General features: G+C 34.1%; 1 protein-coding gene and 1 long non-coding RNA gene across 2 annotated transcripts in view; one reads left to right on the forward strand and one right to left on the reverse strand.

The window, feature by feature from the left end:
• Positions 1–25431, forward strand: part of LOC309961333 — a 187061-nt gene that overhangs the window by 6748 nt on the left and 154882 nt on the right. The window contains exon 3 of the long non-coding RNA XR_014326178.1: positions 22936–23028. This is a non-coding gene — a long non-coding RNA (uncharacterized lncRNA). The remainder of the gene's footprint in view (positions 1–22935; positions 23029–25431) is intronic.
• The window catches only part of MYOZ2 (myozenin 2), a gene marked incomplete at both ends in the record, with an annotated part of 33916 nt that continues 19756 nt past the window's right edge, over positions 11272–25431 (reverse strand). Inside the window, 3 exons of the mRNA XM_082838476.1 lie at positions 11272–11506; positions 18884–19067; positions 24175–24304. Coding sequence (XP_082694602.1) covers positions 11272–11506; positions 18884–19067; positions 24175–24304 — 549 coding nt within the window. The remainder of the gene's footprint in view (positions 11507–18883; positions 19068–24174; positions 24305–25431) is intronic.

The raw sequence follows: 25431 nt of genomic DNA on the forward strand, positions 1-25431 counted from the left end.
TTACCTATGTTCACTGACAGTGGACTCATCAACATGCCCCTGGAAAATGCAGTAACAGTCTTCATAATCCATGAAACTGAATTCAGGATTCACTTTTGTTGTCAACTTCTGAAAAAAATGTGGTGCCCAAAAATAAAAACAGGTTTTTGCAATTAGCTTGATTATGGTTTGGGGAAATTATTTCCTTTTTTGGTTCAGACACTGTTTTTATCAGGACAGTTTAAGTAAGATTGTTTTAACCTATTTTGTAGCTATGTCACTTTGTTAGCCAATATAAGTTTATGTTCAAAATACTAAATTTTTTGTTCCATTATTTTGTTTTTATGAATTGGCATTAAGCTGAGTTTCACAAATTTTAATGCCATTAGTTTTTTTGGACACAAATGCTTATATTGCCTCAGAACACAAGCATCTTCATCATCTGTTTCGTTCATTTCTTTAAAACATCCTATTAGGTTTTGAAGTTTTAGCCCATATTTCTTAAAATTCACTATTCTTCCTCAGTTTTTATATGGCCAGAATTAATTATATCTTCTTTGTCTGCAGCTAAATCATTGAGGAAAATGTTGATGAAGGCTGGATTCCTGACATTCAGCTCCAGCTGTAGCCCTCATGGCAGCATTAAAATTGTTTAAAAAGCCAAGTAGAGACCGTGTTTAAGGGCAACACGGTATCATAAAAGAGCATGGCCTTTAGACTTGGACAGACCTATGTTCAAATCCTGACTTTACCATTTATTGTTTGTGTGACCTTGAGCAGTTATTAACTACTCTAAAACCCAGTTTCCTCATCTGTACATAGCAAGGTGTCCTAGCTAATCCCTAACTGGGTTGCTGTTGACAGGATTAGTAGCATTGCCACCCCTGTGGGCATTTATTTGCATGTTTTTTTTTCTAGTAATGTTTTGTAATCTGAGAGAAAGAATGAAAGAAACAGATAGTGGAATTGCTTACGTTCAGAAGCAGCATAATATGATAGAAAGAATGGATGGAGAGTTATGGAACTCTTTTGCTCTCAAGGAGCTGAGCCTGTGGGAGGTCAGCTCACCTCTTTTAACCTCTTAATCCATAAAGGAAGGGATTGAGCCACGTGGTTCTAAAGGCTGAAGATGTGAAATGGGGCCTTTTCCCAGTTGTTACTTAATTCCAAAATACACCACGAACTAAGTGTTTTATGCAAATTACATTATTTAACTTTCCTAACAACCATAAAATATTAATATTTGGATATTATTAATATCCTTATGTTAGAGACAGTGAAAGTGGGGTACCTAGTACAGTGTCTGGCATATAGGAGGCACTCAATAAGCAAACTGAATGACTAAGTAAAGGAACTTATCAGTTAAGTATGACGTCTGGTTACAGCCATGGAAATACAGTAGAGTTAAGTAGGAATGAGGAAGGCAATGTGTGCCATACTAACAGATCCAGAATTAAAGGCCGAAAACATCTAGGTTTTGATTGAAAGCCTAGGATTCACTAGGATTTTTGTGCATTAGTATAATTTATCTTTAATTTTTTTCAAAAACAAGTTTTATAACATTTTATTTATACAATTCTTTAGAATCTTAGAGATAAAGAGGATCTGAGAGATTAGTTTGCTAAAATCCCTCACTGTACAGATGATAACACTTAAGCTCAAGGAGGTAAAGTTACCTAGGCTCATGCTAGACACTGATAGAAGCAGGGCTAAAATTCAATTCCTAGTCACAGAATTTTCCTGGTGTGAAATATTTTCCCTGAAATATTCTGAAAGTTTCATAGGAGATAGTACTCTTTTGTTTCTTAAAGTGCAATCAGATTTCTTCTATATTAAAATACTGGTGATAAACATACTTGACACCTTTGTGCCCTTCTGAAAGACACGGGAAGGGGAACATAAGGAAGAAGTCAAGAGCACGTCACAGGAAAAGATGTTCTTTTTCTCAATTGTGATATCTGTGGTAGTACTCTGACTTTATGAACAACACTATGGCGTTTGGAAATTTACCAAACTTACTCTGTGACGTGTGTGTGCGTGCACACACACACGCAACTATATATCTTAGACTGCCTTGTTTTTGAGATAGTTCTTCAAGAAATACAATAGTAAAATAACACCATATCTTTTGCTCATAGCATATTGGCTAAAGCCATGAACCCAAAGGAAGTTGCCCTGGAGAGCAATTTTCTTTGTAAAGATGACAAAAATATTCAGGGCACCATTGTTTTCAAGTTGAACTTCCTTGTTGAAATTCACTTCACAGTCAAAGGAAAAAAAGGTTTACTTTTTAATACAGTAATAAAATTGTTGGAAAATATTCAGTGATAGAAATAATTCAAAGAAGTATAGGTAAAGGCAGAAATTTTAGAGTATTTAATTTCTTTATTTCTTAACTGTTAGTGCTCTTGAGTTTTTTAGTCTCTTATCTGTAAAACAAGCCCTCAAACTGAAATTGTGCTGGAGGAAAAAACAAACCAACTCTTGGCAAGTAATATCCCTGGAATGTGTGTTAATGCCATTTTGTACATTTTTAAATCAAGGTTTTCTGATTAAATTGTTTTCTACAAGTTTTGTTCTGCTACTGTTTCAAATTCTTTTAATTCTGAATAACTCTTTATCAAATTAGTTATAATAGTTTTGATGTGATGGAGAAAAGCCATTCCACTTGCTATTAACAGTGCTGACATTTAAATTTTAAACAGCATTTAGTAGTAGGTACAACAGTAACTTTCAAACATTTTAGACTGCAACCTAGAATATGCAATATATTTTACATTGTGATCCAGTTTGCATGAACATATATATAAAGCAAAATCAGTAGTTTCCTGAAATAATACTATTTCTATGAGTGATATGCTCTGATGTTTTCTTTTCCTTTATTCTGTTTCATTTGAAAAGCTGCTGATCATAACCATCTAAGTTAATTTTTACACCACCTAACTGAACACAACTATAGGTTGAAAGACATGGACCAAGAGGTTTCTGGTGAAAGGAGCAATGTTTACTCTTTTTTTTTTTTTAATACAGTATGGAAATTTACCCCCTTCCAGTTAGGAAAGAATATTCATTTTGGTTTGATATTGTCACATTAAAATTTTTTACTGATTAAAGTAAAACTTCTTGATATTGTAAAAAAAAAAAAAAAGCCTTTACTCTCTGGTTCCACATTTTATTAACATTACCCCAATTCAGAGTTTTATTTCTCTGTGGCTAATAAATAAGGTATACAAATTATATAAGGCTATATTTATATAGATATAGATAAATATTAAATCATGTACAGTATGTTGTGTCACCAGAAGGTGTGTGGTTTGTGCCCATCATCTGGATGATTGTGTTCTCCACTGAGATAGGAGAGAGAATAAGTTAGTGGGAGGAATGTTAGATCAGAAGCAGGACTCTTGGGTTCTAATTTTAGACATGCAACGTGAGACTGAGCCATTTCCTTAACTTTTCTGATCTAAGTTTCTATTCTGTAAATGAGGGAATTGATCTAGAGTATTTCAAGATAGAGTCTAATTCTAAAGTGCTGTGATTCTAAGTAAATGGTTGTTTATTTAAACCAAAGAGAGTATTTCGTTACACTATTAACATAGTACTAGTGGGTTGTATTTGGTAAAATACAACTTTTTTGCTTATTCCTATTATATCTTAAATATTAATATCCTTTTGGTATGCTAACAAGAGGACACTTAAGTAAACATCAGGGTATGGATTTGTACATAGGCTAGTACATAGTAATGCATAGTCTAATACATTATGATAATTATGATCATTAACCATAATTAATACATTATACATATATGCATCTAAAAACATGATAATTTTTCTGCATTGCTATGTGTCTTAGTCTGTTCAGGCTACTATAACAGAATACCATAGACTGGGTGGCTTATAGACAACAGAAATTTATTTCCCATATTTCTATAAGCTGGGAAGTCCAAGAGCAAGGCACTGACAGATTGGTGTCTGGTGAGAGCCTGCTTCCTGATTCATATTTGGCTATGTTCTCTCTGTGTACTCACATGGGGGAAGGGGCAAGGGAGCTTTGTGGAGTCTCTTTTACTAATCCTATTCATGAGGACTACGCCCTTATCACTTAATCACCTCCTAAAGGCCCCACCTCCTAATACTATCACATGGAGGTTAGGATTTCACCATATTGATTTTAGGGGGGCCATGCACATTGTCTATAGTATTATGATAAGTTTAATGTGTTTTTAATAGATTTTGATGAGTTTGTGAGGAAACTTATTGTAATTAACCATAAATTATATCTACATCTCTTTCTATGCATCATAAGTAAAGAATGTTTTTTGAATAAATGTGGTCCATGTTTATGTTTGACTTTATGTACCAAAATAGCAACTGAGCCTAGAGTGCTGTATGGCTCAGAAGACAGCCTTGCACAAGAGGCCTGGAACCTGAGGCAAATCAGTTGTGTTACAGAAACTTCATTAGCTCCAATTTTTCACATAGGTAGAAGTAAGGTAAAATAAATATTAGGAACTGAGTTTAAAATTAAGCTTAGAAAGTATTCCTGCTTTTTCAAGATAAGTTGGAAAAGAAAAAGTTATTTCAGGTTGATTGTATTTAAGTGAATTTTCCATTATGTTAGCATCAGCTCACAGAGGAATCACCTCCTTTCCATGCTTATGACTACCAGATGCCTAATTTCTTTAAGTAACATGGAAACCCACCAGAGAAGGGGACTTGGGGTGATTGTTTTTATTCATTGTACTCTAGAGATGACTGTGCCAAAACATTAGGATTCTGGGGCAACATACTTCCTGATTTGAAATATTCCAAACAGTTATTTAAATGAAAAGCCATTTTAGTTTAAAAAAAAAAAAAGAAGGATTATGTAGCCATCTGTCTATAGGAACTCCTTTCTGATTGTATAATGTATTTTCTAAAAAGGTAGTATATACTGATCAAGGAAAGTATCCACTATATCGATTTTTTAAAATTCTCAAGTGACCTACAAAATATGTGAATGCTCACAAGAAATAGTACTATTTTAGCAAGATCCTAAAAAGTCTCCCTTAATTGCAGTTTTGAGTCTGGAGAATAGAGCTGGCACAAGCTTATCCTAAAAAGTAGTCAGGCCACATTAGTGTTTCTGATTATGTATGTATTTAATATACTCATTGCGCCAACATATATTAGCTCCAAATCAGGGTCAAATATATTTATCCCAAAGCAGTTCCAGTGTAACCTCTAATCTAATGTCATTCTAAATGCCTTTGCTTTCTTACTGTGTGATAATTTTTTATTTTGTTAATAATAATAGCTAATATGTATCAAGCATTTACAATGTATTCAGTAATATAATGTATAATATATAATTTTTAAGATAGATACTAGTATTATCCCCATAATTAAGATACATTTAATGAACTTTTATTGTTCTTTACTATATACCAGGCACAGAGGATACAGTAGTTAATAAAAAAGCAAAGTCTCTACCCTCAGAGAACATTCATTCGAGTGGGAGAGATAAATAATAAAGGAATAACTACATACATTATGTGTGGCGGCTACATCTTGTGGATCTTAACGTAGTTGTCTGAGGGCCCCAGTTCTACTCCCTCTGACCTCCATCACTGCATTCTTGCTGAGCCTGCCTTCCACAGTCTGCTCCCAGCCACTGAGGGACCATGACAGTAACCCTAAGGCAGACTCGTTTCTGGGAAACACCGGACCTCTCCTACAGGTGACTTGGGCTCACAGATCCTCCAACAGCCTTGCTGAATCTTCCCTAGACTGCTGGGCAGTCTAGAACATATCCATGCAGTTCCATCTGAGGTCCCTTGGGTCTCTCCCAGCCTTTCTTTGACTCTCTCCCCGCCTTTCTTTGACTCTCTCCCCATTTTCTCTCATGTGGGCAATTTTCCTAATAAAATTTTTGCAGGTTTAACCCCATCTTGGCATCTACTCCTCAGAGGACCCAGACTAACACATTATGTTAGGGAGTAATAAGGGCTATAAAGAAAAATAAAAGCACAATAAGGGGTTATAAGTGTGCTCTCTTAAGGGTGGTCAGGGAAGGTCTTAGGCAGAAGTGGCCTTTGAAACACATAAATAGTTGGAGAAAACTTCCAGAGTGAAGTAAATTGCTTGAGATTATATTACTAATTTGTGGTAGATTAGCAGATAGCTGGCACATTTAAATACAACCGCTTTAATATGCAATTTATAAGTGCGTGTTGATAAAGAAAATGTAATGAGAGTTATCTATTTTGGGTGACAATTCACATTAGACAATTGATATACATATAACAAAACTTCTTCAAAGGGGTAAGGAAAATGCTCTAGAAACCATAGAATATCACAGTTATTTCCTTTCGGCCTGCTTCATTCTGGTCTTCCTTTTTTCCCCCTGTTCTTTTAGATTTATTTTGCTAGTGCTGCAGCTTCTATACCAATTCTTCAATTAGTAATTGAATTTACCTTTTGTCCTTCTGACTCTTTCCAATTCTGTTTCCTGAGCTGTCTCCATCTCCTACACTGCCTAAGTTGTCATTGAAATGTGCTTCAAAATATTACACAATCCAGAATAATAAGCACATTGTTTTTGAAACTGAATTGTAACCTCTTAGAAATAATTTTTGCCCCCTCTTTGCCCATATGTACCAAATCTTCCTATTGAAATCACATTATATTGAGAAGTCAGAGAAAGTTTATATCCTGAGTTGAAATCTAGTTCTTTTATTTAAGGAATTCAAATAGGGACGTACCCTTTTATTTATCTAATAATACTTCAATGTGTAAGCCATTGAAATTCTTACACAATTTTACTTTTTTCTTAGTTCTGAAAAGTTTAACTTTTTTAAGCATTATAATTTTCTAAAAATCCTTTGATATATTTGTGAAGTGCTTTGATCAGTTAGTTTGGAATAGATTCCCCTTGCTTGTTCTTTTGGCAAAAGCCTGGCACTCTTCCACCTTTCATAGAAAGTGAACTGCCCTTCTTCCTACAGAATAGAGCATGTGGAGATTGAAAGTATTTTTCATAAGAAAAGGGGCATTCAGAGCAATACTTTCCTAAGCTTAATAAAAAGCAGTTGTGGCTGGGAAACTGCAATGATGTCATGTAAGTTTTATCTTGCATAAGCAGCAGAGTGAGGAAATTCCAGAATTAATAAGTCGGCTGGTACAGCTGTGCCCTGAGTTGGAAAGTTCAGGATGTTCTTTTCACACTCATGACTGGACATTCTGCTCCACTTTAGCCTTTGTGAGAATAATTGGCTCCCTCCATTTCCACGCTGCTAAAACATTTATAAATTGGTCTGCTTAGAAAATGTAAAATTTTAAGTGGATAAATGGTCATTTTGACTAAAAATTATTGTCCATATTTGCCTTGATTTTGTAATAACTGATAATTAGTTATTTTAAGTTAACTAGTCCTTTCAAATATTGAGTTAAGAAATGGAAAATACCAGCCTTGAGAAAATTGAAGGGAGTGGAGAGTTAAAAGCCAAGAATGAGGACTTCCCTGGTGGTCCAGTGGCTAAGACTCCTCACTCCCAAGGCAAGGGGGCCTGGGTTTGATCTCTGGTCAGGGAACTAGATCCCGCATGCTGCAGCTAAAAGATCCCGTGTGCTGCAACGAAGATCCGCGTACCACAACTAAGACCTGATGCAGCCAAATAAATACATAAATATTAAAAAAAAAAAAGCCAAGAATGATCTAACTATTGCTGTAGTTGTTAATGCAGACCTAGTGTTATCCAGAAAACAATTGGCCAGCTGATCATCAAGAAATTGGCAAAATAAAATAGGAGATAAAATTTTATGATCCAGAAGTCAGTCTGTTGAACAGTATAATGGAAATTCTTCTAAAGTTTTGAAAAGTTGAAAACATTTTCATTTAAAGGAATGTTTTTGGAGTGTTATCACACTAGATGATTTCGTTCAGCCTTATGGTTAGTGTTGTGCATTTCTGTCCTCTTTATTTCTTCTTCTTTCTCCCTTCTTTGACCCTTACAGGGGAAAGAAAAAAAAAAGTTTACATCGATCAGAAGTGTGCACAATGCTGAGCAGAAACAAGCAGGTTTAATCAGAGTATGCTTTTGTGTTTCTCTGATTTCATAATTAAACATGCACATTGCTTGTTTGAAAGTCTGAAAGTTCAACTTTTTATGATTATGAGTGCCTGAATGACTTTAGAGGGTGACTCTAAATTACTCAATTTATAGCTATATTTTCCCAAAATTAATATAATGGAGATTTTTTATTATTTGTCTAGACATAATAAAATAGTTTAAGGCTGAAATTATTCTGAAAGAGAAGTTATGAACCATGAGTTCTTAGAGCATATATTTTAGAGCCAGACTCACCTATTTCTTCTACTTTAGAGCTAGAATTAAGCTAGTCACCTTAGTTCTCTGAGGCTCAATTTTCTTATATAAAATGGAGATTATAATACATTTCTCACAGGATAATCATGAAAATAAAATAATATTTAAAATATAGGGAATTCCCTGGTGGTCCAGTGGTTAGGACTCAGTGCTTTCACTGTGGTGGCCTGGGTTCTATCCCTAGTTGGGTAATTAAGATCACACAAGCCATGCAGCACAGCCAAAAAGTAAAATAAAATAAAATAATACACATTAAATAGCCTTTATAAACCAGTGAGTATAGTGCTTGGCATTTAGTAGTCCATCAGCAAATATTATTTTCATTCATTTACTTTTTCTTTTAATTTTCTTTCTCCTTTATTTCATTTTTCATTATACAAATGTGGGTGGAAAAAATGCCACAGTCTTTCTGCTGTTCTAAAAAGCCTATCATATTTCTTCAGACTTTGAAAGATTTAGCTGCTTTTTAGGTCAGTGGAAAACCCATCCAAAATTCCTTTCAAATTCTAATTGTGTAGCAACCAGATTGTGAAATTTGGCGTTTCTAAAGGTGTCAGACAACTGAATTAGAATTAATAGATACTTCCAGGAAAGGAAGAAATATGATAGTGAGCAGAGGACTATTCCATCATTTTCTAACCAATCTTAAAAAAAAACTTAAGATTTCCCCTTTTAAAATTCTCCTTTATGATGTGGAGAATACTGTTCTATAACTAACATATTTAATTGCTGGCCCCTTTTTGGTGGTTGACAGGGTGGTGACACTGAGCATAGAGTTTAACTATTTGGAGATAGTTAAAATAATGCAATAAAATTTCAGTTTAATGAAAAGTAATAACATTTCAAATTGCTAATAAAGAACTAAACCATTTCATCAAAATGCATAATAGAATATGACTCATTTTTTATTTATTAAAAGATTAAAATGAACAAAAAAATGGCACGATGGGACCCTCATATCTAGAGTTATCATAGATGCCAACATTGTTATTTTAAAACAGGTAAATACCAAAACATAAATAAAACTAATATATCTTTTTTTAATATAACTTTATTTATTTTTTTATTTATTTGTGGCTGCTTTGGGTCTTTGTTGCTGCACGCAGGCTTTCTCTAGTTGCGGCAAGTGGGGGCTACTCTTCATTGTGGTACGCAGGCTCTAGGCGCGCAGGCTTCAGTTGTTGTGGCGCATGGGCTTAGTTGCTCCGCAGCATGTGGGATCTTCCCAGACCAGGGATAGAACCCGTGTCCCCTGCATTGGCAGGCAGATTCTCAACCACTGCGCCACCAGGGAAGCTCAAGGTATCTTTTTTTTGTTTTTTTTTGTTTGTTTTTTTATATTTGAATTTTATTTTATTTTTTTATACAGCATGTTCTTATTAGTTATCAATTTTACACATATTGGTGTATACATGTCAATCCCAATCTCCCAATTCATACCACTACCACCACCCCCGCCACCCCCTGCTTCCCCCGAAACTAAGATATCTTAAAGATATACTTTAGATTATACAAATTCTCTACAGTGATAATATGCATAAGTAAGATACTGTTCCTTTCTAGGCACTGCATTTTTCATAAGCAAATTTGTAAAGACTAGAAGATGATCAAAACAACCACCAATTTCAACATTACGTGCAGATTCTTTTGTAAATATGCGATATTGCTACACAGCATTTTCATTACTCTGTTATACACTTTCCTTCTTCCAGTCTCCTAAACTTAATGTGGTAGATAGTTTTCTATGGATAAGACATTTCTTCTGTGGTATAAACATCTATCACAGAACTTTTAACTGAATTGAAATGGGAAGAATTGATATTTATGTCTTACCAGTTCCATGGCATATATTTCTTCAACCATATTTTAAGATATATCTATAACTTTATATTAGTTTGAGTCTTTTATACAAATATATTAATATATTTCATGATAGATGTGTGCTATATTACTCTCAAATGCTTTTGTGTTCTTCCATTTCTTGTTTTTATTTGTGTTTTAGGCATATACTCCCTCGTGCTTAAGGATTTGAGCAGAATTTAAAGATTCAGCAAAGAAAGCTGCCAATTCAAATTACACACTCTCTTTTCCCCCCATCGTATACATATATTTATTTGTATGTATACTAGCATGTATTTTGTTATTACTCTTCTAAAAATGCATACATAAAGTTGAACCTAATCAACATACAACATTGTGGAACTTGAATTCCAAGTATACCTTGATCATGAAAACTGCAATAGTATGACGTTCTTTGAGTCATTGTCTCTCAGTCTCCTTGACTTAATACTAAACAAAAATAATAACCCAATTGAACTCTGGCGAATGCCATCTGGAACAATTACCTAATGATTCAAAGCACGTTGAAAAATACAAAGCACTTTAGAAATTCTAAGAACGACTAATGAAAAGACTTCATCTAGACAAGTTATTTTATCATGGAAGCTTGTCAGAAAAGAAGAACCCAACCCTTTTCTCCATCAATAATGTTTGTATATCAACTTCCATAGCTTTCATCCCTTAAATAAAACTCTGAATTAATCTAAATATCTTTCACTATATTTTGATTCTAGATCCATTTGAAAAACTTATTCAGTAATAGCTTATATTAAAGGCAAAAAAGATGAAACCCTTTGTTGTCAGTAACTTTTCTGGACTTTCTCATTGAAAAGGCTGGATTGCTTAGACCAGGTGAAAACAAGATTATGAATAAAGACGAGTAACTTAAAAGGTTTTAAAATAAGATTTTTAATTATTTATTAGATTTTGATCTGAGATTGAAATTAAATGTCATAAAAGGAAAATTGCTAAATTGCTATTAAATTATTGCTACTAATGAAGAGTGTAAGTGGCTTTGCAAGTAAGTAGAATAATAAAACAGCAACATTCACGTTTACAGGTTTTTGTGTCACATACAACTTTCTTTTCATAGGTCTTCTGATTCCGGTATGGTGGTATCCTCTGTAGGTTCAGTTGTTACCACTATAGGAATATTCTCAGATATCCATCCCTTAGGAGTCCTATTAAAGGACCGTCTTCCAGAAAGAGGATTGGCAAAGGCCATGAATCTGGGATCTGTTAGAAGTAGTAGGTCAAAATCTGGAACCTTAAATTTAACCATTTTTGATGCTTTTTCAAAACCTCCAAATGGGGTGGCAACTCTGTGAGAAATGAAAAGAAAAAGAATAAATTAATTAATATTCAAATTTATTTGACAGAAAATAGAAAACAATTTAATGCATGGTCTTATGGGCATGTTGTTGTGTTATATTCTTAGTAGGGTTTCAGTTTTTGACCTCTGAGGCAAGCATTTCCATTCAAGGACCATGCCTTTATGATAAAACAGATATTTGATAATAAATTGGTGTAAAGTCCTTATGTACGTACTCTTAGTTTTGGACTGAACTAATCTGTTCCCTGGACATCACAACATTTCTTGCCTTTGTGCCTTTGCTGACAATGTTATACTTGCTTAAGATATTTCCTCTGTGCCTCCTCTCCACCAGCCCTCACTCCCTTTCTTAACCAAATTCCTGTCACGTTGATTGTCTTATGTGAGTCATTAGGTGCTCATAATATGGTACTTTGTATTGTTAGCTTCTCTTTTTCAGAATACGATTTTGTTTGGGTCATCTGTGAATTATAAGCTCTTTTAAGGCAAGAGGTATATCTTTGCATCTTTCCACCTCTATCTCAAAAACCTCAGAATCCTTCTACTCATCTGAATACAGTCCACCTTCCTTACCTTGGCATCCAAGGTCCCATGTAACATTCTAGCTTCGTTTGATTTAGCCATTAATTATTCATTCACTCAGTGCCAGGCACAGTTCTAAGTGCTGGGGGTATACCAGAGAACAATGTAGTCAAAGTCTAAGCTTTTATATTCTAGCAAAGGAGACAGACAATTAAAAAACATAAACAGAGTCATACAGAGTGAAGTAAGTCAGAAAGAGAAAAACAAATACTGTATGCTAACACATATATATGGAATCTAAAAAAAAAAAAACAGGTCATGAAGAACCTAGGGGCAGAACTGGAATAAAGATGCAGATGTAGAGAATGGACTTGAGAACACGGGGAGGGGGAAGGGTAAGCTGGGACAAAGTGAAAGAGTGGCGTGGACATATATACACTACCAAATGTAAAATAGATAGCTAGTAGGAAGCAACCACATAGCACAGGGAGATCAGCTTGGTGCTTTGTGACCACCTAGAGGGGTGGGATAGGGAGGGTGGGAGGGAGATGCAAGAGGGAGGAGATATGGGCATATATGTATATGTATAGCTGATTCACTTTGTTATAAAGCAGAAACTAACACACCATTGTAAAGCAATTGTACTCCAATAAAGATGTTAAAAAAAATAGAAATTAAAAAAAACAACAGTGGATTACAGATTAAAAAAACATATGTAAGTCAACTGTATGTCAATAAAAAACTAATAAATTTTAAAAAACATAAACATATAGACAAATATCCAATAATGAAAAGAGCTATGAGAAGATTAAAATAGGATGATATAATAGGGCACAACTGAATGACTAGATAGGTAGAGAAGACATCTCTGAAGAGGTGACATTTAAACTGCCATCTGAAGGTCAGAAGTTAGCTATGGACCGTATGCCTGAAGCACTTCAGCATTTCAGGTAGAGACAGTAGCTAATGCAAAGAATCTAAAGCAGAAATAATGTTGATCTTTTCAGGAAAAGAAAGAAGGCCTATCTTGTTAGACAGGTGAGGGGGATGGCAGAAAGGAGAGAAGACAGAGAGGTAGATTGTGTGGAACTTTGTCCAATAAGGAATATGGATTTCATTCTAAGTGTGAAAGGGAGCCATCATAAGGTGTTAAACAGGGGAGTGATAAGTATAATCTGATTAAATTATTATAAAGATCACTCTGGCAGCTGTTACTATGTGAACAATTATAGGTGGACAAGAATGGAAGAAGGGAAGATATTGTAGCAATTCAAGTGAGAAATTATGGCAGCTTGTATTTCAGGTGTTTTCCTTGAAGAAGTGGGTGGTTTCAAGATGTGTTCTATGGGTAGAGTCAACAGGATTTGCTGACGAATTGGATAAATATTGTGAGAGAAATGTAGAAATCAAGAATTACTCCTAGGTTTAGAGTTTCAGCAACTGGCTGATAGAAGACAAAGAGGAACAGGGTTGGTGTACGTGTGGAAAAAATTGCCTTGACATCCCAATGGAAAGGTCCATGCTGGTTTTTCCCTGTTCACTTTCATATACTATTTGTTCCAGTCAAACTGATACACTGCTCTTTTCCTTATGCTTTCCAACCTCATTGCCTTTACAGATATTCATTTTTCTCTGCCTGGAGTGCTCTGACCCTTATTACTACATTTCTAAATCCCCTTTAAGTTCTTTAAGTTCTAAGTATGTTATATAAGTAATTTAAGTATTTACTAATTTAACGTTCTTCTTGAAGCTTTCCCTGATCTTCCACAGCCAGAAATAAGCTCTTTCTCCCCTAAGTTTCCATGGTCTCTATTTTAACCTCCTCTGTAACCCTATTTTCCATCTTTCATTATATCCACTGGTCTGACTGTTGTATTTCTTACCAGCCTGCACTCCAAGAGGACCGGAATTCTCTCTGATGTATCTTTGTAACTTACTCAATATATGTACTTGTATGATGTATTGTACCTAGAAGATTCTTATAAACGTTTGGACAATGGAATTGGCAAGACTATATAGATTTTCCAGTATTGCAGAGACTATTTTAAAGCCTGGAAGAGATCTGATTTTCTTCAAAGCTCAATCACCTATGATCTTTCTTGAATATCTTAATTTCTGGGTGATAATAGTGAGGGACCATGGAGTCTGATAAAGTAAGGAGAAAATGACTGATAGACTTTGAAAAGTGAGATGGCTTTGATGTGTGGAATTGAAACATTATTGAAATAAAGAATAAATGAAAAATAAAGATAAAATGTGATAGAGAGTGGGATGCTTGAAATTGAGATTTTGAAGGTAATAATAGGTATTGGTAGTGATAAACTTTAAGAAAAGCCAAGAGTGACTAAGGTGGGATTGAGAGACGGATCCTTAAAAGCAAGACAGTGAAGGACATGAAAGGGCCAAGAGTTCAGTGGGTTATTTACAGGGATACTTAAGCCACCAAAAAGTGATGACAGGAATAGTACTGGGGAAGAAGAGGGAAAGCCAGATAAGATCTTCAGTGTCCACAGAGTGGATAGGTGACCTCAACAATGGCTGTAGCAGATGTAACTGTGTCATATAGTATAGAATCTCATGTCTTATTGGCCCATAATTTTCTTGTCTTCCAGTGTTTTGCTCCCTTCTGAAGAACAGTATGTTTTACTTTCTATTGCATCTGTTCTCCAGATAACTGACCTTGTAATATTTTCCCCAAATTGCTGTGGAAGATATGGATAAAAACAGATCACTGACTGATGCAGTAACCTCAGTCTAATGTAGTATTTCAGCAATCATATCAGTATAGACTTTCACATTCCAGGGCCTAAAACCATTACTCTGGAGGTGAGAGAAATTGTTTAGGAAAATAACTTTAAGAATTTAGATCATCAGTCAGGTGCTTTATGACTGTTAAACTTCAGAAGGCATAGTAATAAAGCTAATATTTATTGACAGGGTACTGTGCACCTGACACTGTTTTAAGTGCTTCTCAAACTCTTTTGGTATAGGAATCACCTTGGGATCTTGTTGAAGTACAGATGCTAATTCAGTCAATCTAGTGTGTGTCCTGAAATTCTGCATTTCTAACCAGTTCCCAGGTGATGCCAGCACAGCTGGTCTGACCACACTTTGAGTACCAAGCTTTACATGATTGTCTCATTAAATTCTCACAACAAACTTATGAGTTGATTCTTTTTATATCCCCATTTTATGGATGAAACTGAAGCACAGATAGTTAAATGACTTTCCCAAAGTCACCCACCTAGTAAGGTGTAGAATCAGGATTTAAATCTAGGCATCCAAACTCACTGAAGGCCTTCTCTTCTATACTACTTTATATCATACCCGCACAAGATAATTCTTAAGGAGTATTGGGCCTTCTGAGATCACTTTCTAAGTAGAGCAGTATATTTAGGAATCTCAACCACTTGTCTGTGTCTAAATGGTGTCAAACCAGGTTGCTATCTCATTCGTGATGTAACTAGGTGATTAATGTCCCACATTTTGTTACATGATTTAGTGAACTGAAGAGTCTTTATGACTCAAATTTGACTCAGTACATAAGTAAAACTTATTCTTGGATGTCCAAGACAACATTTTGTCATTTTAGAAATTTACCACTGTAAAGCAATAGTTTGTTCGTTGATTCATTCATTTATTCATCTAACGAATTACTGATTGCTTATTATATCTAGACACTCTGCTATATGCTAGGAATTCAAAGATTGTAGTAGGTCTTAACCTCAATGAACTCACAGACAAGAGAAGAGTAAAACGTGAGGGGGGAAAAAAACACATATGGACCAATGTAGTTACTTTAAGGGAAAAATTTCCTGAATACAGAGGAGCTTAGGGTAAAGTTTAGAACCTGGGATCAGGACCCGCCACATAATTTTGTAGGGCACAGTGCAAAATGAAAACTCGAGCCCCTTTGTTAAAAAATTGTTAAGAATTTCAAACATTAAAACAAAACATTAAACCAGCCATGGTCTTTTTAATTGTGGGGCCTCCAGCAATTGCACAAGACATACATTCATTTGCGGGAGTTTAAGAGTATAGATATCCATTGGATACAAGAGGCTGGAGTTGAGCATTTCTAGATTTAGGCTGAATTTGGTCAATTAATCTTGTATTTATTAACTCCAGTAATCACCTTTACTTATTTATTTATTTTTTTTCTGAATTAAATGAAAAAAGAAATGTTCCCGTGCCACTGAAATCCAATATTTGGGTTTGGCATTTAGTGCATTAGCTTTTCCCTTTTTATCCAGTTCTGTTTTGTTTTTCCCACCCAATTGGTGGGTCATTTTCTTCTGTAAATGAAAACATTCCCTTCTGTTCATCACCCATCTCCTACCTCCTACCGCTTATCCAGTGAAAGGTTGCTCTTTGAAAAGCAGTTTTCTTTTCTTTGGCACCATTGAGACTATATCCTGTTTAAATTTTTATTGCCCTCGGACACAAAGTAAAGAAAATCTTTTAACAGAGATGTTAAGCATTCAAAGTGAGAGACTATTTGTAAGATTTTTAAGATCTCTGAAAATAGTTTCAAGTTTTAGTTAGTGAAGCAAAAAATTCCACTGAAAGATTTGGAATATTCTACTAAAAGATCACTGTGCATCTCTGTGATTCCCGTAACATAATTTCTTCAAACATAGATCTGACTTAAAATAATTTTTACACTTTATCGTCTATGTAGTGACTAACAAGCTTGTTTTACTCAGATTCAGTTAATATGTGAATCTGTTTTGTTGTTTGTTGTTGTTTATTTCAATTGATCAATAATTGGTTTGCATTTGTAAAAATTAATAGTGCTGGACATATAAAACACCCATAATAATTACTGATTATTCTATAAGGTAAAAAATTATGTAAAATGGTTGTATAGAAGTTAAAATAAATTGCTCTACTAAATAGATAATGCATGTAATATATTTAAAGGTACTTAATCATATAATCATACAATGTATTTACAGATGATACAATTAATACAAGGAAAGGTTAAGTGACATACCCAAAGTCATACAGCTTTTTGAAGCAGAGCTGGAAACCTCCTTGCTCCTAGTTTACTTTTCCTCACATGTTACATAGGTTTAATATAGTGTTATTTAAATATAACATAAATATTTAAATATCTCAAAATGAGTATAAGAATACAAAGTTGTATTAAACTATGGGCTATTTTGAGATTATGATTAGACTTGGGAGCCCATTCTCATCTAGTCATTACCACTGCTGAAGGCTGTAAGACTGTATCTCACTCTTACATGCTTTATTAACAATATCTAGTAATTATGTATAATAATATGGGGCTACCAAAGAGCATTATTTTACTCTTTGCAAAAGACTTTGAGAATATTTGGAAACTACTTATTTCCTCCCCCTTCCTCTCCCTGTCTCTGTTCTCATTTGTTTTTACAAAAAGAAAAAAATAGATATATTAAAATAAAATTTTCTCAGGTAAAGGAGAACTACTAGCAAGTTAAGTTCTCTCCCCCCCTCCTTCTCTCTCTTTCACACACACATACAGTGTTACATTTACAAAAGCCTTGATTAACATAGGGAGCTACATTTCCTAATTATATAGTATTGTGTTCATTGTTATAGCACTCACTTGGTCTTTATACAATCAATAGGCATCTCTTTATAACCAACCCAGATACTATAGTGTGTTTGTAGAACTGGAAGCAAGCTGCTCAGCAGGTATGGGGTACTGAAGCCACAAGGTATACAGAAGTCATATGGCATCTCTAAAGCACTAATCTCAAAAACAAGCCTCAAGTATTCCATTAGTTTCCATTTCTTCCTAGTGTTTTACTTTTATAATTTTCTACATTCTCATTTTTCAAAAAAATTATATCATTGATTAGAATGGGCTTTCAACATCCTTTCTTTGCCACACATCAAACCCTCCTTAAATTCTATGATATACCTCATTTATGCAATAGATGTAGTACTAATACTATTAGCATTACTAATAACACTAGTAGTACTAGGTGTAATACTAGTAGATGTATTACTAATGTATTACTAATAATAGATGTAGTACTCATACTATTACTATAGCAATATGTGAAAACTAAATTGTTACTAGTACAATAATTTGAAAAGTACTAAGGAAGGTCACTATTTAAATGCAGACTTTGTGGCATTCTTTTGTAAATCAAAAATGTACTCCTTAATTTATTAATTTTTAAGTGAATAATCACTAAGTGGCCTATAAATTGAGTGGGTGTGAGACAGGATACTGGAGATATTTTGCTCTAAAATGAAAATCTAGTGGTCAAAGAATGGATTATGAGACCATTAAAAATATATGGAAATTATAAAAAATGGATAACAGGGGAAAATAAATGTCCATTGTGTAAACTATAATGCAGATATTATTTGGCAGTATTTTTGGTAGCATAAGTATTGGTGTGTATATGTGCTGGAGTCTTGGCCCTAAATTACCTTTAATCTGGCTTAAAGCCTACGCAAATATAAATTGGAACCTATAGTTAGATGGTAATTCTCACAGTCCTGCATGCAAATTATTTCTGAAATTCTTGAACAGCATTGTCATTTGGAGCAACACATAAACTAATATCAACCTTCAAATTAGAAATTATTATTATTAAAATAACATTTTAAAATGTGGGAGATGATCTTAGTGATTGTTTCTGTATTATAGCATTCATTGTTACACTAAAAAGGGACTAAGGTTTGACATATTAATAATATTAATAATATTGCAAAAATGAGTCTTTGCTATTTAGAGTCTTTAAAAAAATTTTTTCTACCAGAAGATTCATTTCTCCATACCATGATATAAAAGCCTTGGTATTGCATGCTGAAGTGTCACCCAGGATCATTGAATTACCTGTTAAAGCTCCTGTAATCAGGCAGTTCTGCCTTTCCTTCAGGCTTGAAAAGTTTAGGGTATAAAGCCTCTAAAAGCTCCGGATCATTGCTAATGGCCTGTTCCCAGGGTGACTGGTAGTACTTAGGGACAGCTGTGGTGTTGAATCTTTCAGGAGGAATTTCCTTCAGTGGTCCAGAATATCCTTTGGAAAAATATTGCAAGAATAAGTAAACACAGAGTGCCTAAGAGTTACTAAACTCCACCTAACATTTTCCCATGTTTAATTTTTCATGCAGGGGTAAATTTATGAAGAGTGCATTCTTTTTATGATCTCTCAGAAAAGAGTAGTCTGAAAGTGTGAGACATTTTTAAACCCCTTTTAATTCATGGAATTTTCAAAAGAAACCACTTAGTGTTTAATTTTACCAAATCATAGTTAATTTTTTCCTTGACTATCTTAGTATGTATTTGTTCAGTGAAACTATTAACTTAATTTTTTTTAAATTGTGCCCCTTATATTAATTTATACTAGGCCTTATATACCACACTTAATGGATTAATTTAGAAATGTAAATTGAGTGTCTACTGTGGTCTAGGTTCTGGGGAAATATCAATGAAGACAAAATCTCCCTCCTCTGGAGCTGATTCTTTAGAAGTAACGTTCAGGTGTTGACTATCCTAAATTTCTGAGTGGTCTGTAAAATGTTCAAGCTTCAAAATGGTGAAGCAGTTTGTTTCCACTGTCTTAATCAGGCCCTTCTTATTCCCTGATGTGTCCATTCCTTGTTTACTTTGTTCCTGAGGATTTCTAACTTTTCTTCTTCCAGTCTCACCTCCTCAATTTATTTTCACATGAGCTAGAAATTTTCTGTAAGTACCATTTAAAAGTCACACAAATTCCTGGCATAAATGTGAAACCATTTTCACATGCATTAAGTAACATTCTTCAAGTCTTCAAAGGCACAGCTGTTTACTCTCCAGCTATACTACCATACCACCTAGTTATGTCTTTCATATAATTCTCTCTTCCACCATGTCAAAACCTCTACCATGTGATCACTCCTACTTTGGGGTTTCCCTGATGCTCTTTTCCTTCTCTAAAATGTTTTCAGTTTTCTTCTGTCAAACCATGCCTATCCTTTCTTTACACTAAAAATTACTTTTTCTTTTCCAAAAACTCTTGATAATTTCACCAGTAGACAGTTATTTTTTGCAGTAATTTAATTTTCTTCTGATTGTCTCCGGTATCAAATGGTAGTCTCTTCGGTAAGCTGCTTCTCTCTGCTTGCCACTTAAATGTTGGTGTTACCTAAAGCTCTTTTCTTAGACTATACACTCTGCCTAGAAAACTTCATTTATATTCTTGGCTTTAACTGTGACCTACATATTGACGATTCCAAGGTTTGTTTTTGATCTCCAGGCCCTTCTATTCAACCACCTATTATATTTGTCCAAATTAATACTCTCCTGGCACTCTTTATAACCTGTCTAGACCTACATGTATCCGTTTTCCAATACATGCTGCTTCTTTTTGTATATTGGTCATCTTAGCAAATGTTATTACTACCCTCAGATGTCCAAGACAGAAGCACTGTCCTAAACAATTCCTCATTCCCACAACAAATCAATAAGTATTACCAACTATATTTGAGGATTTCTAAAATGGGGGCCCTCAACTTTGTGTTTCTGAATCACCTTGGGCACCGACTTAAAATGTTGATAATGGAGTCTTCCCTCCAAAGACAGGAAGTTTCAGATATTGCTTACAAATTGTATGCAGGTGATTTGCAAACAGAACATTGGGAGATCTTGTTCTAGCAAATTACCTCTTTCCTCCTCATTTCCATTTTTCCCTACCTGGTTCAGGCCCTGCGCATCTCTTGCCTGGGTTTTCACAGTAGCCTTCATACTTATCCTTTAGCTCTCAACCCTTCGTCCAGGCACCTCCCTGTTGCTGCCTGAGTGACCTTTTTAAGTGGAAAACGTTATCACGTCACTCACTTCCCTTACTCCAGGTTCTATAATGGCTCCCCAGGACAAAAATCAAAACTACTCAGCAAGGGAATTCCTTGGTGGTCCAATGGTTAGCACTTTCACTGCCATGGCCTGGGCTCAATCCCTGGTCAGAGAACTAAGATCCCACAAGCCATGCAGTGTGGCCAAAAAAAGAAAACGATTCTGTATGACACAAATGGCCCTACCTAGCTGTCCAGCCAGCCTCATCTCCTGCCCTCTCCTCTCACATTTTATGTTCCAGAACTGTGGATCTACTTGAAACTTGTATCCCGTTATGCCTCCCTACTTGTTCCCTGTGCCTGGAATACTCTCTCTAACTCTTGTCACCTACAAATTGCTATTTTAAGCCTTAGCTTGAGGTTATCACTTCTGTTTATTCACTCCTGACTTTCCCAGGAAAGCAGAGTTACCTTTTACCATGTCTTTTCTTTGTATAGTATACATAACTCCATTACCATGACTACCACATTTTATTTCCTATTCCTTTCCTAAAATTGATCAGAGTCAACCATATAGAAATTGGAAAATTTCAAATTCTGTATTTTTAAAAACATATTCAAATCCCACTACCAAAACACAATTTTTCCCATTTTTCTTCACCTATAAGCATAATGATCACATAACTATAATTCTAGTGCACATGGAATCTTGTATTTTATTGCAAATCAATTTTGTTTGAAATACTTTTGAAAGCTTCTACATCATGTTCATGATCATTTTAAGGGTTTTGTAATAATCTAATAATAATCTATTGACTTGAGGAACTATAAATGGTCTAATCTTTTCACATTTTTGAACATTCCAGGTTTTCAGATATTTTAATAGACAGAATTAACTAATAACTTTTTTCTTTTTTGATACGCTGAATTATTTACAAGAAAGAATCCACATAGTTTAACCTCTGAGAAATAATACAATTCAACAATGCTATATGCCAACATTTTTGTTTGATTTTTAAATATATTTTTAATATAACTTATTTAAATTCAAAGGAACTTCATTCCTACAGTATTGTGGCATCGTAAGACTTATTAATTCATATTTGAGATAAGTTGGCTTGTGGAGACATAGTAGGTGAATCAATAAAAATTTTTGCTAAATTGGGATAAGCTATAATTTGCCCCCTGAATTTGTTATACTTTTCAACTCATCGACCAAGAAGGAAGGATCCATTACTCTTGCTTAATCACAAGCTATCTGATAACCTCCAAACTCTCCCTTTCCTTAGCCTATATTACACAGACATATTCCAAATATTTAATAATTGAATATTTAGCTTTAAATAGCTATATGAATTTGTATTTTCAAAATTTCTCTCTCTTTATATATATACATAGATAGATAGATATTAATAGATAGATTCCTGATGGTAAATAAAATGTACATATGATATTGAATTATATATGCAGAGAGAAAATGAGACTACAAATATAGTGTGGACATTTGTCCTGTCTCCCTATGTATGATTCCTTGAGGGTAGAGATGAATTTTTCTATTCCTTTTGCAATTTCATAGTTTATGATAATGATTAATAATAAACATTTTAACTTAGTAATGGGAGTACCAGATTGAATCAACATAAACTTTTCTATATGTCTTCTGTTTCCTATTAAAAAAAAAAACCCGGGTTTCCCTGGTGGCACAGTGGTTGAGAGTCCGCCTGCCGATGCAGGGGACACGGGTTCGTGCCCTGGTCCGGGAAGATCCCACATGCCGCAAAGCGGCTAGGCCCGTGAGCCATGGCCGCTGAGCCTGCGCGTCCGGAGCCTGTGTTCCGCACCGGGAGAGGCTACAACAGTGAGAGGCCCGTGTACCGCAAAAAAAAAAAAAAAACCCTACCATTCCAAACATTAGAAAGCAAGAGGTTGCAATATAGTGGTTGGAGCTAAAAGAATATGTATATAGTCTGTTGAGTATTAAGAATATAAAGGTGGGTAGGGAAAGGATTAATTTTAACTGAATACTTTATTATATGTTAGTGACTATACTTACGTTTTCACATTTAATTCTCACAATGACCATGTGCAGTGAGATTTATTTTCCTTATTTTACAGATGGAGAAAACTGAGACTCAAAGAGATTTATTTTCCTTCCCAACACAGTAGTAAAATGGGCAGAAATGAAAGGAGCCTGCAGGTTGAACCCAGGTCTGTCTGATTCTAAAGCTTCTTTTTCCCCCATGTGCTTAATGTTGTATTCGAGAACTTAAAATTGTAAAGCTATTTGAGAACTCTATTACAATGCTTCACTTCAGAATTCTGTGCATTCTAATTGTGTATTTGGTTCCCTTCAATGTTACTTTATTATGTCTATCAATACCTTTTCTCATTGTGTTCAGTAAGAACGTCCTGATAAGTCTAAGCTCATCAGTGACTGACATTCAACTTACTTTTAAATAAGATTTAATATTATACAGTTGCTTTACTTATATATTTTCAAAAACACTAGTGCTATTTGAGAAGATTTCCAGAAGTACTCTTGCTAAATTTAACTGTTTAATTTACAAACATATGACATAAGTATTGCTAATTTCAATATAAAAGTAGTTGAAAATTTTATAAACCTACTTTATACATTACTCTTGAGGAAAAACTTAAGGGTATTTGCTTTAAGTTATTTTGAAAAGTTATTGTCTAAATAGATCAGATAATTTTTCTGATTGAATATTTCAAAATCAAACAGTACTTCTAAGTAACATATACTGATTTGGATAGCATTTGCTTCTCTTTTAAGATAATAAACAAATATACAGTATTAAAGGATTGCATTTAAGGTTCTGTAAGAGAGCAGAAAATAAAAGCAATCTCCACAAGGTCGCTTCACATGAGGCATCTGTAAATTTGGTACCAGATCTGGATTTAATTCTTGAACAGTCAATATTGGCTTATAGCTATTCACAACCTCAGGTTCTTAATTTGTAAAATGAGGATTATAATAAATGTCATAGAGTTATTATTAAATTAGACAAATATATATCATAGCAATTCATAAATTATACAGTTCTATACAAATAGGATTTCAATATAATTACAAACAACTTAATTTTTAATATAATAGGTGATTGCCAACAAATACAATGGACCATCTGAAAGAACGAAAGACTCCTGTAAATGTTTTACAAGACTCCTCTAGGTCTAAATCTTTACATTTGTCCTGAACTTATCTACAAAGTAGATATATAATGAGAAAAGCTGTATCATTTAGATACCATTTACTAAAGAATCCAAATGACTTGAGTCATATATTTAAGTGCATAACAACTTTATTGTTCTATTTGTAAGGGGATTAGTTACCTGGTGCAATGTTTTCTGGATTTGGGGGACTTCGTGGATCCGGGGTGTTAGGAGGAGTAAATGGGGCTTGCTGTGAACCACTTTCCAAGTTGCTTCCATCCAATTTCTCATTCTGCATGGCAATATTGTGCTGTATTTGATCAAAAGTAAACTCAACTGAAAACTCAAAAATATTAGATACACTAATAGGAGAAATCATATGTGCAAGATGCCATTTGTATACTTAGAATTTAAATACAATGCCACTTCATTGTTACATGAGGTCTCAATAATTTATATTGTAATTAGTTGAGCTATTGAATGAGAAATTTTACTGATACCAATCTAAGATCTGTTTTGTGATGGCAATCCACTTAATTAATTGAGTCTTACTGTGTGCCAGGCACTGTGTCTAGGGCTTTGTATCAATTATGTAATTTGCTATTCACAACATACCTAAAAGGGAAATCTAAGTATTTAATTTTTAAGTCTTTACTAACTTAATATCATACAGCATACTCACCAAACATACGGCTTAGTCATTGTTACATTACTATTTTATTTATACTTGGGATTTAATGATATGCTTTAATGTGCCTTGTTTTAAAATTTAATCTGAAATTTGGACAGCAGTCATATATAACAAAAAATATTTGCACTTTAAGCTGCATGAACTTATAGAAGGAAGAATTTGGGGTTTCTAGAAAATAAAATGCTTAGAAGAGCATTTGTCTTTAAAGTTTTAGGTGAATTTGTTTTACTCTTATAATTTGGGATTTATTCTATGGCAATATAGCAGTTTAAAAACAGTCAGTTTGCATTTTAACAGAGAAAAACAGACATTGTAATAGGTTATATCCTCAGAAATATGGCTAGGACTTATCTCTATGATAAAGTATTGTTTTAATCATATATGAGAAATATATATATACTTTTTAAAAAGCCAATCTATTTAAGAAGTGCGTAAAGTCAAATCATCTTTTAACTTTAGAAGGAAAAATTTATTGAAAGGCATAGCAAATAAAGACCAATTTTGACTTTCTTCTGTATGATATAAGCAGAAAGTAGTTTAAAATATTTTTTCATTTCTGTATTTATTTATAAGATGATAAGGTAAAGTACAATTTTACAGTTTAATACTTATTCAACTTTATAGAAATGTGAGGATAAAAGACTATTTTGTCCTAAAATCCAAATACTATAATTAAAGGCCATAAATTAAGGCCTCACCTGATAAAATTATGAAGAAAATTAAGTTTATTGCATTTTCAGGCTTCT

The sequence above is a fragment of the Leucopleurus acutus genome (genome assembly GCF_964270905.1).
Source record: "Leucopleurus acutus genome assembly, chromosome: 4".
Classification (NCBI taxonomy): domain Eukaryota; kingdom Metazoa; phylum Chordata; class Mammalia; order Artiodactyla; family Delphinidae; genus Leucopleurus; species Leucopleurus acutus.